The sequence below is a fragment of the Gobio gobio genome, assembly GCF_949357685.1.
Source record: "Gobio gobio genome assembly, chromosome: 3".
In the NCBI taxonomy this organism is placed as follows: Eukaryota; Metazoa; Chordata; class Actinopteri; order Cypriniformes; family Gobionidae; genus Gobio; species Gobio gobio.
In genome coordinates, this window is record NC_137099.1 from 5,269,506 (window position 1) to 5,288,265 (window position 18,760).

The 18,760-nt window shown below is 39.4% G+C and overlaps 1 protein-coding gene across 5 annotated transcripts in view; it reads left to right on the forward strand.

Moving 5' to 3' along the window:
- mbnl2 (muscleblind-like splicing regulator 2) overlaps window positions 1–18,760 on the forward strand; it is a 127,644-nt gene that overhangs the window by 20,585 nt on the left and 88,299 nt on the right. For all 5 annotated transcript variants that reach the window (XM_079812360.1, XM_079812359.1, XM_079812362.1 and 2 more), the window contains exon 2: window positions 17,361–18,033. In XM_079812360.1, coding sequence (XP_079668486.1) covers window positions 17,860–18,033 — 174 coding nt within the window. In that variant the 5' untranslated portion in view covers window positions 17,361–17,859. The remainder of the gene's footprint in view (window positions 1–17,360; window positions 18,034–18,760) is intronic.

The window sequence follows — 18,760 nt, forward strand, 5'->3', positions numbered from 1 at the left end:
TGAATGAGACTGAACAGTTATTTAATATTTGCTAAAAAGCTCCTCTGTCTGCTTTAGCGTCAACTTTCATTTTAGATACGTCATGACATTACAATTACTCTCTCGATAGCTCCAGTGACATTATCATGGTGGCTTTCTCTGGTTCTGGACGCATAACTGAGCACATGCGTAGTGATCGTTTCGATTGGTGGTAGGTCTAGCCCCTAAACATTAGTTGACTAGAAGAGGCTTAGTCGAACAAACTTTTATTAGTCGGTTAGTCTGATTGTTAACGGCATGTCTTTACAGTGTGTCGAGCAGGAAATCCATCATCCATCAACCTCATATATGGCTTATCATTTGAAACATGCAAGTAGCAATTTTACATAACTCTAACGTTAACCTAGATAAATGTGTGCTATTGTTAGGCATGTCCATGTGTGTGTGTGTGTGTGTGTCCGTGCGTGTGTGTGTGTGTGCGGAGTGTAGAAGCTAAAGTATAAGCTCACTTACTGCACTGGCACAATCACTTGAATTTATTCAACTTAAAATACTCTGTCGTTTATGTTCACAGATAAGAGTAATGCATCATTCAACACATGTTTTTTTTTAAAGTAGACATTGTGAGTTTACACAAATAAATTCAAATAGAATCTCTGATTATGTAATCCGCATGAACGGTGCATTTCTTGCTAAAGGCGTGTCCACTATACAGCGGAGATGGCGAGCCAACGTCGTCAACTTCATCTTTGCAGCCGACACCGACTCAGAAAACACTAGTTTATTAATAAATAATGAAAATGGCTTCTCGCTATGCTAACACATTCATAATCATTACTTTTGCCGGTGCTTTATGTATGCGCTTGAGCGCGGAATAGGCTGTCAGGATATATTTAAGTACTTAAATTTACAGTGGCAAGAAAAAGTATGTGAACCCCTTGCAGAATCTGTGGATAATTTTAACAAAATAATATAGATTATACAAAATGCTTATTTTGTTTTATTTAGGCTAGTGTGTCTTAAGATATTTACATATAGTCCACAAGACAAAAAAAATAAATGAGCTGAATTTATAAAATTGACCCTGTTCAAAAGTTTATGAACCCTTGATTCTTAAAACGTCGTTGTTTAGGGATGCACCGAATGTTCGGCAACTGAAATTATTCGTCCGAAAATAGCTAAAAATTTCACTTTTGATGTTCGGCTGAATAAGTAAAAAGACCGAATAAATGTTACCGAACAATGAGGTTTTTGATGACGCGTTCAAATATAGCAACCAGCGCGTGTGAGAGAGAGGCGCGCCTTGTCCGCTTGGCCATCTGCGATGATGTCATTTTTGGCACGCACACTTTCGCGTGAACGCGTCAAATATAAACAAGGCTTAAAGAAGGCTTTAAACTGTCCGAGAAAGACGCAGAAATGGCCGTTTGCAGACGACACTGTCTAAGCACCCTCAAATGCAAGCAAGTGCACCCTCAGTTGATACTGTAATAATATATTGAAAAATGTTCCAGTGCATATTTGTGTCTAGAACGTCAAATGTATCCATTACAACGTGTTTCTGCAGCGGTGACATAGTAGTTGATCTCTTGTACACAATGGCCAATGTGTTTAAAGTTAGTCAGACCTCACTCACTGCTCAAAACGCCAGAGTTTTTATTCAGTGCTGAGTTATACAGGCTTGCAAAACCTCATGAACAAACAAATTTGATTATGATTTGATTATGATACCTGTAGGCATAATAGGAGATTAGATGGCCAAATAAAAATATTTTTATTTGACTTTTTTTTAAAAGTTATATTGTGCTTTGTTTGTATAATGTCTGCTGGAATGCTAAAAATGTTCAGTGTTAAATAAGTATTTTTAAATTGTAGTTTTGTAATTTATTTAAAAAGCAACAAAATAGTAAAAAAGGAAATTTTATGAAACGGTGAAGAAATTGGCAAAATTAATGGGAATTTTTTTTTGAAAAAACGAGTTCGGTATTCGGCTTCGGCCTTCAGCCAAGTGTTTTATTATTCTTCAGCTTTCGGCCAAGAATTTTCATTTCGGTGCATCCCTATTGTCGATCCACTGCTGTTTTTTTGTTTTTTGATGGTTGTTCTTGAGTCCCTCATTTGTTCTGAGCAGTTAAACTGCTCAATGTTCTTCAAATCCTGCACATTCTTCAGTTTTCCAGCATCTTCTGCATATTTGAACTCTCTCCAGCAGGGACTGTATGATTTTGAGATCCATCTTTTCACACTGAGGACGATTGAAGGACTCAAACACAACTATTAAAAAAGGTTCAGACATTCACTGATGCTCCAGAAGGAAACACAACGCATTAAGAGCCGGGGGGTGGAAACTTTTGTACATGATGAAGTCCAAATGTCTTATTTTGTGTATGTATCAATTTTTGCTGCCCTTCAGAAGCAACAGAAGATTCTTACTTGTCTTCCCGGAAGACAAATTAAGTACAATTTACCTTGATCTTCAAATTCCAAAAGTTTTCACCCCCGGCTCTTAATGCATCATGTTTCGTTCTGGAGCATCAGTGATTGTTTCAACTTTTTTTAATAATTGTGTTTGAGTCTCTCAATCGTCCTCCGTGTGAAAAGATGGATCTCAAAATCATACAGTCAATGCTGGAGAGGGTTCAAATGCGCAGAAGATGATGGAGGATTTTTCTGAAGAACATTGGTCAGTTTAACTGCTCAGGACAAACAAGAGACTCAAGAACAACCATCACAGCCGTGGATCATCAGGGAACCACACACACACACACACACACACACACACACAGACGTGGATCATCAGGGAAGCACACGCACACACACAAACACACACACACACACACACACACACACACACACACACACACACACACACACAGCCGTGGATCATCAGGGAACCACACACACACACACACACAGACGTGGATCTTCAGGGAAGCACACACACACACACACACACACACACACACACACACACACACACACACACACACAGCCGTGGATCATCAGGGAACCACACACACACACACACACACACACACACAGACGTGGATCTTCAGGGAAGCACACACACACACACACACACACACACACACAGCCGTGGATCATCAGGGAACGACACACAGTATTAAGAATCAAGGGTTCATAAACTTTGAACGGGGTCATTTTTATAAAATCAGCTTTTTTATTTTGTCTTGTGGACTATATGTGGACATCTTTAATGTAAAATATCTTATTCAGGACAGTACTAAATAATAAAAAAACAACAACATGCATTTTGTATGATCTCTCTTATTTTGCTAAGGGGTTCACATACTTTTTCTTGCCACTACAAACATACGAGTAGTCGACTAATGGCTTAAATGTACGACTACTAGACGACTAGAAAAATCTTTAGTCGGGTCAACCCTACTAAAAAAAAGAAGAGTTGCCATTTCTTTGTAAATATTATTTAGTAAAAATAGTTTTTTTCAGCTCATGCTGTATATGGAGCAGAGCATATGCTTTCAGTTCATAATTGTAGCATCTGTTGTCCTGCTGTACTAAATGGTTTTTATTTCTGTAATAAAATCGAAGCCGTGCCGCGGTGGGCAAGTAATGCAATCGGCCGAACACCATGTAGTAACACCGACTACCACAGCAAGCCTATTCCCAACGGTGACGCAAGATCTGGTATTTAACTTTTTTGTGTGTGTGTGAGATAATATATAATTGCATCCGTGGAATGCACAGCTTTGCTGTTCAGCCAGGCGTCCTCCTCTGGAACCACTAATCATTGTGGGGAAGGGCGGGGGCGTACAGACAGCGCTAATCTCTGCAGGTCACAACAAGGATACCGCAGCCACCTTCCTACCTGCACACCATCTGTCCGTCCTCATCAGCCTCTGACTTGCTGCCATTCCTACTCGGTTACAACTATCCGTCAAAGCTCTTGCTTCTCTGAACCCAGAGGAACTGCAGGTGACACTGTGACTTGGCAGTATCTTGCACTTTATTGGCCACTCTTGGTGAATTCGATGCCTGTTTGGATATTATCATGCCGTTTAGACTAGGCTTGCTACGATAGTCGGTGTTGCCGGTGTTACCGGTGTCCAGACTCAACACCGGTTACATCACTTGCCCACCGTGGCACCGCCCCACCGTCTTTTTGATTTTTTTTTATAGTAATAAAATAATTTAGTTCAGTTAGAGAACAGACAATACAAATAAAAACTGAACGTATCTGCTTAATAAAGCAGGATCCGAACGTGAGTCTCGGCAGCGGCAGGAGTCATTCATCAGATTTAAGAGTGAGGAGCTGACTGAGATGATCGCGGAAGGCGGAAGATTTGGTTTCAAAGCGAAACGTAAAAGCGCCTATTTAAGGGAGTTTGTCATTTGTTTTGTTGTTGTGTTTTTCATTAAAAATAATAGGCTAATGAACCCACAATTCAAGCAACTGCAGCCGAATTGGCGCTAATTCAAAACCGAAAGTACACGGCCGTTCAGAGCGCGCATTGTTTACTTTCGCCTGGCTCCGCAGTGCGAGCCTCCGCGCTACGCTGACTGCGCGCATTTATTTTTGCCGCGCGCACCCTCGCGCTCGTGCGGGCGCGTCGAGTATAAACGAGGCTTTACGGACGAACTGTAATTCATTCATGGCGTGCATCTCAATCATAGACTGATCAATGCTTGATCAGTGCCCTGACTACTGAACTAGGGAACTGATTGAGATGCACCCATGGCCTCACAGAGCGCGCATTTACAGACGAGCTGTCATTCACGTGTGTGAATACGCAACACTGGCGCGTTTTCAGTTCAGAGCGGTCCTGTGCATGTTACTTTCGGTTAGATAGAATTAGTGATTTAAAAGCCTCCGCCGGTGATACCGGTATTACCGGTGTTGTCACACATCAATTAACCGGTGGGAAAATTTCCTCACCGTCACATCCCTAGTTTAGACTTAACTAACCCTGTTTTTACTGCACACTGACGTTTATCTAGCTTTGAACTATCTATCAGTTTTAGGACTTGGCAATGTCTTGTAGTGTTGTCAAAAATATCGATTTTTTTTTTGTTATGGATCGATACTGAAATATCTGAAACGATTCCAATACTCACTTTCTGCAGTATCAATGCACTGATACCCGCCTCCTCTCACTCACTCCTTTTCATTCGTTCCAGCTGAATGATGTTATGGTGTGTGTGCACACCAAAAGCGAATTGTATTATTTGCGCGAGTAGATTAACTACATAGTCAATGCAATGACGTGAATAGATTTCGTGCCAGGTGAATTGCGTTGAATTGGGCGATTGTCGTGAACACGCGACATTCCCATTATCATGCCGTTTAGACTTAACTAACCCTGTTTTTTCTGCACACTGACGTTTATCTAGCTTTGAACTATCTATACTAAAGCACTGGATCCGTTTTAGGTAGTGATGCACCGATCATGATTTTACATGGCCGATTCCGATTTTTTTTCAAGCAAACTGGCCGATTCCGATACCGATTTCCGATTTTTTTATTTATTTAAAGAATGAAAGTATACATGAACAAGATGTTTATTTGGTATTTAAATTCATTTTATTCAAATTGGCTTTTGGTCAAAACGGGAAATTGAATTGGGTTGAACTTATGTGAAATTAAAGGCAACAACTGCATATTCTGCAATCCAAACAAAGATGTTACTTAAATCAGCATTTGTTTTTAAAGAAAAAAAGTCTTTACCTGTGAAATTAAATAAAACCAAAGTCTATAATTTTTCCAAAATGTTCAATCAAATAATGTTTAGTGCAACGAAAAAAACTAAGATGTTACAGCAGGTGCTTTTTAAGTCAATGTAATTTTAAGGTACATGGCAATGTCTTGTAATGTTGTCAAAAAGATAGATTTTTTATTTTTTTTTATGGATCGATACTGAAATATCTGAAACGATTCCAATACTCACTTTCTGCAGTATCAATGCACTGATACCCGCCTCCTCTCACTCACTCCTTTTCATTCGTTCCAGTTGAATGGTGTATGTGCACACCAAAAGCGAATTTAATTATTTGCGTGAGTAGATTAACTACATAGTCAATGCTATGATGTGAATAGATGTGCTTTTCGCGCCAGGCGACGCAAATTACATTGAATTGGGCGATTGCCGTGAACACGCGACATTCGCCTTAAACGTGTCTTCCATGCAAGCTGAAAAATATCAACTCGAGCAGAAAATTCGCCTGAAGTGTTATTGCGCAAGCCAATCAGCGAAGAGCTTATTAACACATCCGGTTGTATCAGAAAAGCCATCTGCGGGCACCCCCGACACAACATCTTATTCATACAGAGACCGGACAAAACAGGCGATAGCTTGGAGAAAAGTTCACCAGGAAGTTGGACTAGCTGGTAAATGATGAAAATATGCATCTGTTGCTTGATTCTAGCTAGAGTTTTACTCATAACTAGCAGCAATAGTATTTATCTCCAACACGGTTGTTGTTGTTGATGTGCTTATTATGCTTAATTTTACTCGTTCGCTCATATTTGAGCTCACACCAAAAGCGAGCGCACCACTGATCTATGTAAGTCGTACAAATAAAGACTCTCAAACAGCTTGTGAGTACCAAATTTAGTTTTTTCCTTGGCTTATTACGCTTAAACGGTCAAATACACTCAAAATGATGTCAAAATGATGCCGTATGGCACACTGAAGGCCTTGATTCAGGGCTTCAACACACAGTTTAGTCGGTAGGTTGTCTGGTGGCCTGTTGCCCTGTTTACACTTCAGAAAAATCATTGCAGAGAACTTTTTATTTTATTATATTTTGTTTTGTTTTATTTTATTTATTTATTTTATGTTATTTTATTGTGTATTTTTATTATATTTTTTTATGTTATTTTTTTATTGTGTATTTTTATTGTATTGTATTTAATTTAATTTTGTACTTTTTGTTTTTATTTTATTTTGTTTATTTATATTTAATCAGGAAAAGCATTGCAGATATTTTTTATTTAATATTTTTAGTTTTGTTTTATTTTATTTGTTTATTTTTATTTTATATTTTTATTTATTCAGGAAAAGCATTGCTTTTCTTTTTTTAGAATTTTTTTGTTGTTGTTGTGTGTGAAGCCACTCCTTTGCACAATGTTTCTATTTGCGCAAGTGACGCGAAAAACAAGTAATCCCGCAAATAATCTAGAGCGAGTAACGCGATGCAAATATTCGCTTCGCTTTTGGTGCGCACACCATTACAGGGCCTGAAATTCTGCACGTTGCGCGTATTGTGCTTATTTTTACTCGTTTACACATGTTTTGAGTTCAAAATAAGATATATAGATATATAGATCAGTGGTGCGCGCGCTCAAAACCTTTTCAAACGGCTTGTGAGTACCAAATTTAGTTTTTTTTTCCTTGGCTTATTTTGCTTAAACGGTCAAATCTCAATTTTAAATGTAAATAGTTGAGAAAGAAAGTGCATGTTGTGTATCGGATCCATGAATGAGCTCTTAAAGTGACAGCAGCCTAATAAACCTGATGTTAATCAAAGAACAAAAGACAAAGAAAATCACTGTTATCTGAATAACTTTAATTGTAAGCATTAATCTGTATTTCAGTTCTGACCTGAACACTACGGTCAAACCCACCTGAAAATCTTAAAGCTGTTTATTTCATTTATCTCTATATTGTATTGTATTTATTTGTGCTATCGTTTGCAATTTGTTTATCGTTTTATTTGTCAATTTAGTTCTGAGTTTCAAATAAAGCCTCCCTTCGCTGTGTGAAGGCTATTGCAACAAAATTACCCAGAATATGAGATAATACAAATATCTATATGGCAATTTTCCACATGGTATCGAATATCGATGTCTTTCAAGGTCTTGTATCAAAGTCCCAGTATCGTGACAACACTAATATCTTGCCATTTTTGGTCTGCAACTTTTTGTTTTGTAGCCTAACTTTGGCCCTACTAGCCTCACAAAGGCATTTAGTTGAGTCAGTGTTGTTGTGTCGAGATGCTCAAGCAGTGTTTAGTACCGCAGAACTGCAGTGTTTGCACTTTTCAGGGAAATTTACCTACAAATAGTTGACTCTGCATTTGGAGACAGTAGGACACTACACACTACACACTTCACCTTTAAAGCCTGCCTCAGATATCTGGAGAAACCTGCTCCGTGCCGGCCTCAGTACAGAGATTTGCATTGATTTGACTGGGTTTGCAGTTGCTTTAAGGGAGAAAGCTAATTTTGGTCTGCAGCTTTTCTGTAATGATTTGTGCCACTTTTAAACGTGCACTGTTTTATAAACCATTACCCTGTATTTGCTGCGCTTGAAGATGATTGGTCCTCGGAAAGACAACCGAACAGGCCTGCGAATCCCGAGATTTGGGGGTTTACAAGCTTTAAGCACTTCTACTAGCTGACAGATTGTATTACTGAAGCACCCTTTAACTGTCATTCACCTCATAAATTAGACCATCGGGTTTTTGAGTTCTAAAAATACAAGAGGATTAATTGCATGAGGTCACATCTGACATGGTTTCTATCCAATTTTTTTATGGCTTGACTCTCGGGGGTAAAGCTATGAAATTAAATCGTGCCGTTGAGACTCCGTGTGCGACGACGAGTATGGCAGGCCATTTAATTTTATAATGGTAAAATGGGAAGGAGCAGCAGGTGCTGGGATTGTAGACGGTGGAGCGTAGATTGAGCGGTCCAAATGACACTTTCTGAATCAACATCTAGCTAACGCCGGTTCCAGTTCTGGAAATCGAGCTCCCTTTGGTCCCGCTCAAAGTGCTGCCAGAAAGGAAGCTTTGCTAATGTGTTTTTCAAGAGCTCAAATAGTGCCGCACACAAGAATCTCAAATTACAGCTGCGCACCGAAATCTTTTTGAAAATGACATCTTGACAGTCTGGAGCTTTGGACCGGTTATTTGACTGGTTCCTTGTCATCTTGGTTGATCGTAAAGCCGTATGGTCTTGATTCAGGGCTTCTGTGCACATTTGAGCTAGGGGTTTTTACTGGGTTGACTGGTGGCCTGTTACCCTGTTTGTTTGTCAGGAAAAGCATTGCCGATAGCATTTTATTTTATTTATTTGTTAAATAATTTTTATTTATTTAGGAAAAGCATTGCAGATATCTTTATTTTATTATATTTTTTATATATTTATTTTATATATATATATATATATATATATATATTTTTTTTTTTTTTTATTTAATTAAATGTATTTTATTTTATTTGTGATTTTGATTTTGTTGTATTCTATTTTATATTTTTATTTATTCAGGAAAAGCATTGCAGGTAACTTTTTGTTTAATTTAATTTTATATTTAATTTAATTTTGTTTTTTATATTTTATTTTTGTTTTATTTTAATTTATTTTTTATTTATTCAGGAAAAGCATTGCAAATAACTTTTTTTATTCTATTTAATTTATATTTATATGTAATTTTATTTGTTTTTTATTATTTATTTTAAAAATATTTTTATTCAGGAAAAGCATTGCAAATAACTTTTTTTATTCTATAACTCTCTTTAACTTATATTTATATTTAATTAGTTTTTCATTTTATATTATTTTTATATTTTAATTTATATTTAAATTTATTCAGGAAAAGCATTGCAGGCAACTTTATTGTATTTAATGTTATGTTATATTATATTTAATTAAATTAAAAAAAAATATATATATATATATAAATATATATATATTTGTTTTATTTTAATTTATATTTTTATTTATTCAGGAAAAGCATTGCAAATAACTTTATTTATTTTAATTTTATATTTTCATTTGATTTAATTAGTTTTTATTATTTTATTTAAAAAATATTTTTATTTATTCAGGAATAGCATTTTTATTTTATTACTTTATATTTAATTTAAATGTATTTGTTTTTTATTTTGTTTTAGTTTTATTTAAATTTATATTTTCATTTATTCAGAAAAAGCATTGCAAATAACTTTTTATTTAATTTTATATTTATATTTGATTTATTTGCCTTTTTTTATATTATTTGTTTTTATTTCAATTTACATTTTTATTTATTCAGGAAAAGCATTGCAGCTAACTTTTTATTTAATTTAATTTTATTTTATTATCCAAAGGGGAAATTCACACATTACCAAAGCACAGTACAGTATAAAGTGATTATAGTATAGCATTTTATTATGTTATTTTTTAGATTGCTACAGTCTTCAGTAACCTCCAAAATAAGGATGGCACAATTACCGGTTTCACGATCAACCACGATAAAATCTACTGACAGTTAGTATTACCGTTTAAAATGTAATTATCATTAAAACCGTGTTTGATTATCCCAACTATGAATACTCGTGGTAAATCCTGTCCAGCCGTTGTTTTTTGAAAGAGAAGAAAAGGCGGAAGGAAGATTTTCTAGACTAAAAGGACCAAATCTGAGAAGAAAGAGAAGCTCTGCTAGATTAGAAATGAATGAATGAATGAATATACTGTACAAAGACAACAATGAGAGATTCTATTGCGCTTGTTTTGTTGTGTTTCTGTCGCGCTACACCTGTTGCATTCTTCTCAAAGGGTCGATCTCTCTCCTCACTCATCATCAGATTTTCATTTTTTTTCTAGGTGCACTCTTGTGGTTGCTAGGCATTGTGGGAAATAGAAAGACGAAACAGACCCTTAGCAACAAGAGTGGAAAATGAAAGAAACACTCGAGCTCATTAGATTACGCAAATGCTTGCTGTGTGTAATTGGTGACGGACAAAAGGAGGGTCCAGATCACCACGAGTCGGATAAAGATGGCCGTGCTCTACTAATGTTTGGCCTTCATTATTGTGTCATGATTTGAGTTCCCTCAGAACCTGTTCAAACACGTCTTTTTAATGCGTACGACACCACAAATGTGTGTTATACCCAATACAAAGGCGTGGGTTAGTATAGGGTTCAGTTCCGTACACACAGTAGTTATTGTTCGCTTGGCCGTCATTACGCAGCAAAGGGAACCTTGGACGGCAGCTGCAGATTTATACGGCCTTGTTTCGTCTTCACCACCCCCACCCTTACCCCCCTCTCCTTCCAAGAAAATATTTCCAGATGTTCCCAGAAAAGTCCAGCAGCAGTGTTTGTGTGAGCTTCACGAGCCGTGCCAGAGGCGGCGTTTGAAGATTGGGGTGGTGGTTGGGTTATAAGCTGCTCCAAATCTGAGAGGGGACTAGTTTATTCCATAGGGTCGATAATGAAAAGTTCTGCTACTGTAAAGACTGACGTACAGGCGGCTGGATTGGCAATTGTGGTTGGAATGAACCTGCAAGCACAAGAAAACAACATTATTTTTCAAACCAGTGTTCGCCTCAACTGTCAAACTTTGCACGTGTTAATAAAAGCACTTTATACTACATAATTAGTTAATAAGCCATCACATTAAAATCATTGAAGGGTCCATAACACACACAGTCTAGAGTAGTGTTGATCCTTCATATCTCCCAAGAGTCTTTAGTTTATCATATTTATAAAAGACAGATACACTGCACCGATTAATTCAGAAAACAGCCGAGTCCGTGGAGGCGTGCAGTGGGCGGAGCTAAAGAGTCACGAGCACACACACACACACACACACACACACACACACACACACACACACACACACACACACACACACACACACACACACACACACACACACACACACACACACACACACACACACACACACACACACACACACACACACACACACACACCATGCCATTATCTCTGGATAACTCCCGGTTCTCTATACGTTGGCGTATACATTATATGCACTTGCGCACCGATTGCCAACTAAACACACACATTTGATGCAGTTTCACCCACACCTGCAGGGCCCTATAAAATCCGTTAGATTTTTTCCCAAATTTTGTTTTTTCTGTTTTAATTTTTGGCAATTCAGTTTTTTTTTTTACCCTTAACTGTCATTTTAGTCGTAAAAAGAGTGTGTTTTTAATGTTAATATAATCGAACATAAAATAGGAATGACCTTAAAGGTCCCATTCCGCATGATCCCATTGTTCAAACTTTAGTTAGTGTGTAATGTTGCTGTTAGAGCATAAATAATACCTGTAAAATTATAAAGCTCAAAGTTCAATGCCAAGCGAGATATTTTATTTAACAGAAGTTCCCTTTCAAAGCCTACAGCGAACGGCTGGCTTGGACGACATCCTGGCACTTCCTTCTTTAATTACGTCAGTAGAGCAGTAGAACAGACTAACCTCCGCCCACAAAGAAACGCGAAAAAGGGGGCGCGGTCTTGTTGCTGTCCCACGTGGAGAAGCGGACGTGTCGCGTGGAGAAAAGGAACTGTTGCGTTGAGTGTGTTTATCGCCATGTCGTCGAGACGCTGTTATTTTCATCCAGGAGTCAAATCACCTTTGTTTGGCTTTCCCAGGGACGCTGTAGAGATTATTGAACGCATTCATCTCTACGTTAAGAGGCGTGATCTTTCCAACATGCGCTAAGCTGCTGTCGAATCACAACACAGGAACTGCTGGCACGTGCGCTAAGCTGCGGTCGAATTACAACACGGTAAGCGCTTGCACAATCAGAACTCGTTACGTATTTCTGAAGGAGGGACTTCATAGAAAGAGGAAATCACCAGCCGTTTTTAGGACAGTGGAAACAGCTGTACACAGATAAGTACATTGTATGAAAAATACTGTGTTTTTTTACACGCGAAACATGAACACATGTTATATTGCACACTGTAAACACAATCAAAGCTTCAAAAAAACACGAAGAACGGGACCTTTAAATTTATTGAGGTAACAAATTACAAAACAAAAAAGTAACAAAAAAGGTACTCAATAAACACAACTAAACAAAAACAACAACTAACTAATAAAAAAAATCTGTAATTAATCATGATTAATTGCAATTAAAAAAACTTTTTTTTTTTACATTTTTAAAAGCATTTTTAATATTTTGATATTGTAATAATTTCAGTTACTCTCCAAATTAATGAAGAAACTATATAAAGACGGAATATTTTAAATATGTGTTGTAATGGCATGTTTTTATGATTGAAGGCCAGTATCACTGATATTAATGTCTCTATGAAACATTAATGACGATACATTACAGTATAACTGAAAGCTCCCAATTCCAACATTTATTAGGCTTTAAAAAACAACAACTTTTAATTTACTTGAACATAAAACAATCTTTACACAAACCCACTATAATAAATGTTATATTTACCTGTGGCCTTCCCTGTTAAACATAGTCTACACAGAAATTGAATAAAGTTATCAATATGTTTATTTTATATAGTGCCTTTCAAGAACACAAGGTCGCTTCACAATGGAGTACAATCAATTACAATCAGAAAAGCAGCCTGTCCATTATAGCAAATAAAACAAGCAGGTGTACAACTAATAACTCCATCAACTAATAACTCCAACAACTAATAACTCCAACAACAACAAAGAAGTTCTAGAATCAAAGAACAATTAACAGTAGCTAGTCATGTAGCATAACATGAAGAGGTGTGAGATCACTTGAAGGCAGAGACGGTGAGAGAAAAATAATTATTTACTGCATGGAGAAAAAGATTCCGGGAAATTCTTCGTTAATATGCTAATTCCACGATTCTGTGATCGCGGAAATTTTAGCGCCCTACTCATGACCGGGAACAAACACACACACCTGCAGAACTCCGGAAACACAAACTGCATTATTTGTGAAGCTGAACAAGGTGATCTTTCCCTCACACACACACACACACACACACTTCTTTAGTGACATTGTTGATTTTGTGTCTAAAAACAAAATGACAGCGCCGCAGACGGCTCCCATAACCCGAATGAAGCTGTTGATGGGCACGCTCTTGCTCTCGCTCTGGTTGAAGTGTGTGTGTGTGTGTGTGTGTGTGTGTGTGTTCATCCGGGAGAAGTGCCCATACAAGGAATTCCTCCCTTTATGATCTCACACAGGCCCATACTCGGAAAAAACTTTTTCTAACTTATTCGAATCCTGAAGGAGTGTATTTGGCATAGAAATACTCCGTCATACGTTCAGCTGTTTTTTTTAAATGTTGTCCATGTTTATCAACTCTTTGACAGTGTAAATAAGTCAGAATGCATGAATTCGACCCCTCTAAAGCTCATTCTTTGCCATGCATTCCTGTAGCTCAGCAGAGCAAGCTGCTAGAACACTGAAGTAATGGGTTTGTTTCCCAGGGCACGGATAACTTACAATAACTTAATGAAACTGAAATGCAAGGCAAGTTGCTTTGGGTAAGAGCGTCTGCCAAATGCATGAATGTAAATGTAAAACTAAATGTAATTTGGGTTCCGTAATTCTGCATGTGGAGGATGATTCTGCACTTCAGTCAGCATCCATGTTTCTGCACAGCCACAGCAGCCTTTGTGTTCTCTGTAGTTCTATATTTCTGTCTGTCTGTCTTTCTGTCGTTCTGTCGTTTTATGTTTCTGTCTGTCTGTCTGTCTGTCTGTCGTTTTGTCTGTCTTTCTGTCGTTCTGTCTGTCGTTCTGTCTGTCGTTCTGTCTGTCTTTCTGTCTGTCTTTCTCTCGTTCTGTCTGTCGTTCTGTCTGTCTTTCTGTCGTTCTGTCTGTCGTTCTGTCTTTCTGTCATTCTGTCTGTCGTTCTGTCTGTCTATTTGTCTTTCTGTCTCTGTCTGTCTTGTTCTGTCTGTCTGTTTGTTTGTCTGTCTATTTGTAGTTCTATCTTTCTGTCTGTCTGTCTGTCATTCTGTCTTTCTGTCGTTTTATGTTTCTGTCTGTCTGTCTGTCTGTCTGTCTGTCTGTCTGTCTGTCTGTCGTTTTGTCTGTCTGTAGTTCTATCTTTCTGTCGTTCTGTCTGTTGTTCTGTCTTTCTGTCATTCTGTCTGTCGTTCTGTCTGTCTATTTGTCTTTCTGTCTCTGTCTGTCTTGTTCTGTCTGTCTGTTTGTTTGTCTGTCTATTTGTAGTTCTATCTTTTTGTCTGTCTGTCTTGTTCTGTCTATTTGTCTGTCCTTCTGTCTGTTGGTCTGTCTGTTTGTCTGTCGTTCTGTCTGTTTATAGTTCTATCTTTCTGTCTCTCTGTCTTGTTCTGTCTCTGTTTGTCTGTCTATCGTTCTGTCTGTCTGTTTGTCTTTGTCGTTCTGTCTGTCTTTCTGTCGTTCTGTCTATCTTTCTGTCGTTCTGTCTGTCGTTCTGTCTGTCTTTCTGACGTTCTGTCTGTCGTTCAGTCTGTTTGTCTTTCTGTCTCTGTCCGTCTTGTTCTGTCTGTTGGTCTGTCTGTCGTTCTGTCTGTAGTTCTATCTTTCTGTCTCTCTGTCTGTCTTGTTCTGTCTGTTGGTCTGTCTGTTTGTAGTTCTCTCTGTCTGTCTTGTTCTGTCTTTCTGTCGTTCTGTCTGTCGTTTTATGTTTCTGTCTGTTATTTTATCTTTCTGTCTCTCTTTCTGTCTGTAGTTCTATCTTTCTGTCTCTGTCATTCTGTCTTTGTCGTTTTATCTTTCTGTCTGTCTGTTTCTCTCTCTCTCTCTCTCTCTCTCTCTCTCTCTCTCTCTCTCTCTCTCTCTCTCTCTCTCTCTCTCTCTCTCGCTGGTGGAGGTGTTGTGGCACTCGTCTGGAATATGCATCTGTTTTCTGGCAGTTGAGCGTCTGTCAGGAATGTTTTCTATTGGCTGAAGTGTGTGACATTACTCAACAGGTTTAGGCAGTGGTGAAGCGCTCCGGCAGTGGAGCTGGTTGTCCTTTAGTGCTGCTGCACCTCTGCATTTGACCCACTGTGGCACTGTGTTCAATCCATGAAGCTGTGTTTTCCATACGAGCTTTTTGATGCGACATTTGCTATGACACTGGTTTGCTTCCAGCTTGAGTTCATGCGTGTGATGTTTCTCATTTGTTAGTCTCTTTGGATAAAACCCTCGGTTAAATGATTAAATGTAAATATAATCCTAGAATGGCCTGTGATTAGATAACACCAATGCTTCAATATCCAGAATAACATCCGTCTGTTATTCCTTCAGTGGATATTGTAGGTAAAAATATGCTATTAAACACACTCTATCCATCCATCCATCCATGCCTATCACCCCTGCCTTTCCACCCCTGTCCGTCCATCCATCCATCCATCCATCCATCCATCCATCCCTGCCCATATATCCATCTACCCATCCATCCCTGCCTTTCCACCCCTGTCCGTCCATCCATCCATCCATCCATCCATCCATCCCTGCCCATATATCCATCTACCCATCCATCCCTGCCTTTCCACCCCTGTCCATCAAATCCATCCATCCATCCATCCATCTCTGCCCATCTATCCATCCATCCATCCATCCAACTAACCATCCATCCCTGCTTATCCACCCCTATCCATCCATCCATTCATCCATCCATCCATCCATCCATCCATCTACCCATCCATCCCTGCTTATCCACCCCTGTCCATCAAATGCATCCATCCATCCATCCATCCATCCATCCATCCATCCATCTCTGCCCATCTATCCATCCATCCATCCATCCAACTACCCATCCATCCCTGCTTATCCACCCCTATCCATCCATCCATTCATCCATCCATCCATCCATCCATCCATCTACCCATCCATCCCTGCTTATCCACCCCTATCCATCCATCCATCTACCCATCCATCCCTGCTTATCCATCCATCCATCCATCCATCCCTGCCCATCCATCCATCCATCCCTGCTTATCCACCCCTATCCATCCAGCCATCCATCCATCCCTGCCCATCCATCCATCCATCTCTGCCTATCTATCCATCCATCATCTCTGCCTATTTATCCATCCATCCATCCATCCCTGCCTATCCATCCCATACATCTCTGCTTATCCATCCATCCATCCATCCATCCCATACATCCATCCATCCCATACATCCATCCATCCCATACATCCATCCATCCCATACATCTCTGCCTATCCATCCATCCATCCATCCATCCCATACATCTCTGCTTATCCATCCATCCATCCATCCATCCCATACATCCATCCATCCCATACATCCATCCATCCCATACATCCATCCATCCCATACATCTCTGCCTATCCATCCATCCATCCATCCATCCATCCAATACATCCATCCATCCCATACATCCATCCATCCCATACATCCATCCATCCCATACATCTCTGCCTATCGATCCATCTATCCATCCATCCATCCATCCCTGCCTATTCATCCATCCATCCCATACATCCATCCATCCCATACATCCATCCATCCCATACATCCCTGCCTATTCATCCATCCATCCATCCGTCCGTCCGTCCATCCTTGCTACATAAACAAATGAAAGTTGTAAATGAATGGTTAAATGAAGAAAATTAAATTGTGTGCCACCTATAAGTGGTCATATCCATGTGGGAATCTTCTATTAGCCTTGTTTCTTACCCAAATCAAATCTTGTCCTTCTTTTCCAGATCCCGGACAGAAGAAAGTGCCTTCTCTGACGACGTCCCTACCTGAAGCTGCTCGCCGACCCCATCCTACACTGGCTTGGCCCCCCGAAAAGATCTCAATCCCTTAGACTTGCCAAAGCACAAGGAACCAACACACTCTTTCCATTCACGGACCGTTATTAGATATCGCACCAAGGAGAGTCACCGCCTTCAGGTAGAGTTATCTCCAACCGTCGGCCTCGAGACCATTCGGAGACCTGGAGCATGTTCTTCTTGTCGCTCCAGTGTTGTGCACCTGGGACTAAATGACTGATGAGCGACTTGGCAGAGATTGACAGCTTCAGTGATAGCGGCCATCTCCCATGCGGGGGGACTGAATGTGACATCTCTATTTAAAGGGCCTCGCCAACAAACTGAGCCTAACCTCAAAACTACAACAACACACAATAGACTACACAAACCCAAAATCAACAATCTACTGACGCCATAGAGCCTGCAGGTTCTCGACACAACTTTTGCTATGGCTTTAAACATCGCGTCGATACGAGACACGAAATGGCTGACTCTGGAGGTGTGCCGGCAGTTTCAGAGGGGGACCTGCTCGCGCAGCGATGAGGAGTGCAAATTCGCGCACCCGCCCAAGAGCTGCCAGGTGGAGAACGGGCGGGTGATCGCCTGCTTCGACTCGCTGAAGGTAAGATTTTACACTTAAACGATGCATCGTTTTGTTTGCAGCTTTCTTTCAGCAATGCCGGAGGACGTTTAATGAGCTCTGACTTTTTTTATGTGGAAAGACTCATTTATGAGTATTGTGTCAAAGAGCATTTAGCATAGCTAAGGGATTGTTTTATACGGTGGCCCGGAAATTTAAAAAGCATACATAAGTTCACAACACAACAAAAAAGCCACAACGCAACGGAAATGCTCCTGACCACTAGGGGGCTCTCAGAGTGCGGTAAAGTTAGTTTTTCTTGCATTGTTCTACAGATTCGCCAGTCTTACAAATATATAAACACTACGATCAGTTTTAAGTGTGCAATTGTATATCGACATTCAAAATCACCTACGTGCATTATAGCTGCATATTTATACTCAAGAACGCTTTTACTCGCTACCACAGCGCATGATGCCTAAAGCCTTGTTTAAACTCGGCGCGTCCGCACGAGCGCGAGGGTGCGTGCGGCAAAAATTATGTTATTGCGGAGTGGGCGGTAGTGCGCGTTGGGTGCGCGTGACCCCATTTCGCGTGGCAGTGTGCAGTAGGGCTGATCGTATCTATATCTAGATATGAACTTTCAAGATATTACTATCGAAAAAAGCAACGATAAAGATGATATAGATTTCCCCTCTCCGCGCTCGCCCTGCATACAACTCTGGCAGTCACAACAAACATCAGTTTTACGAGTGCCCTTGAATGCACC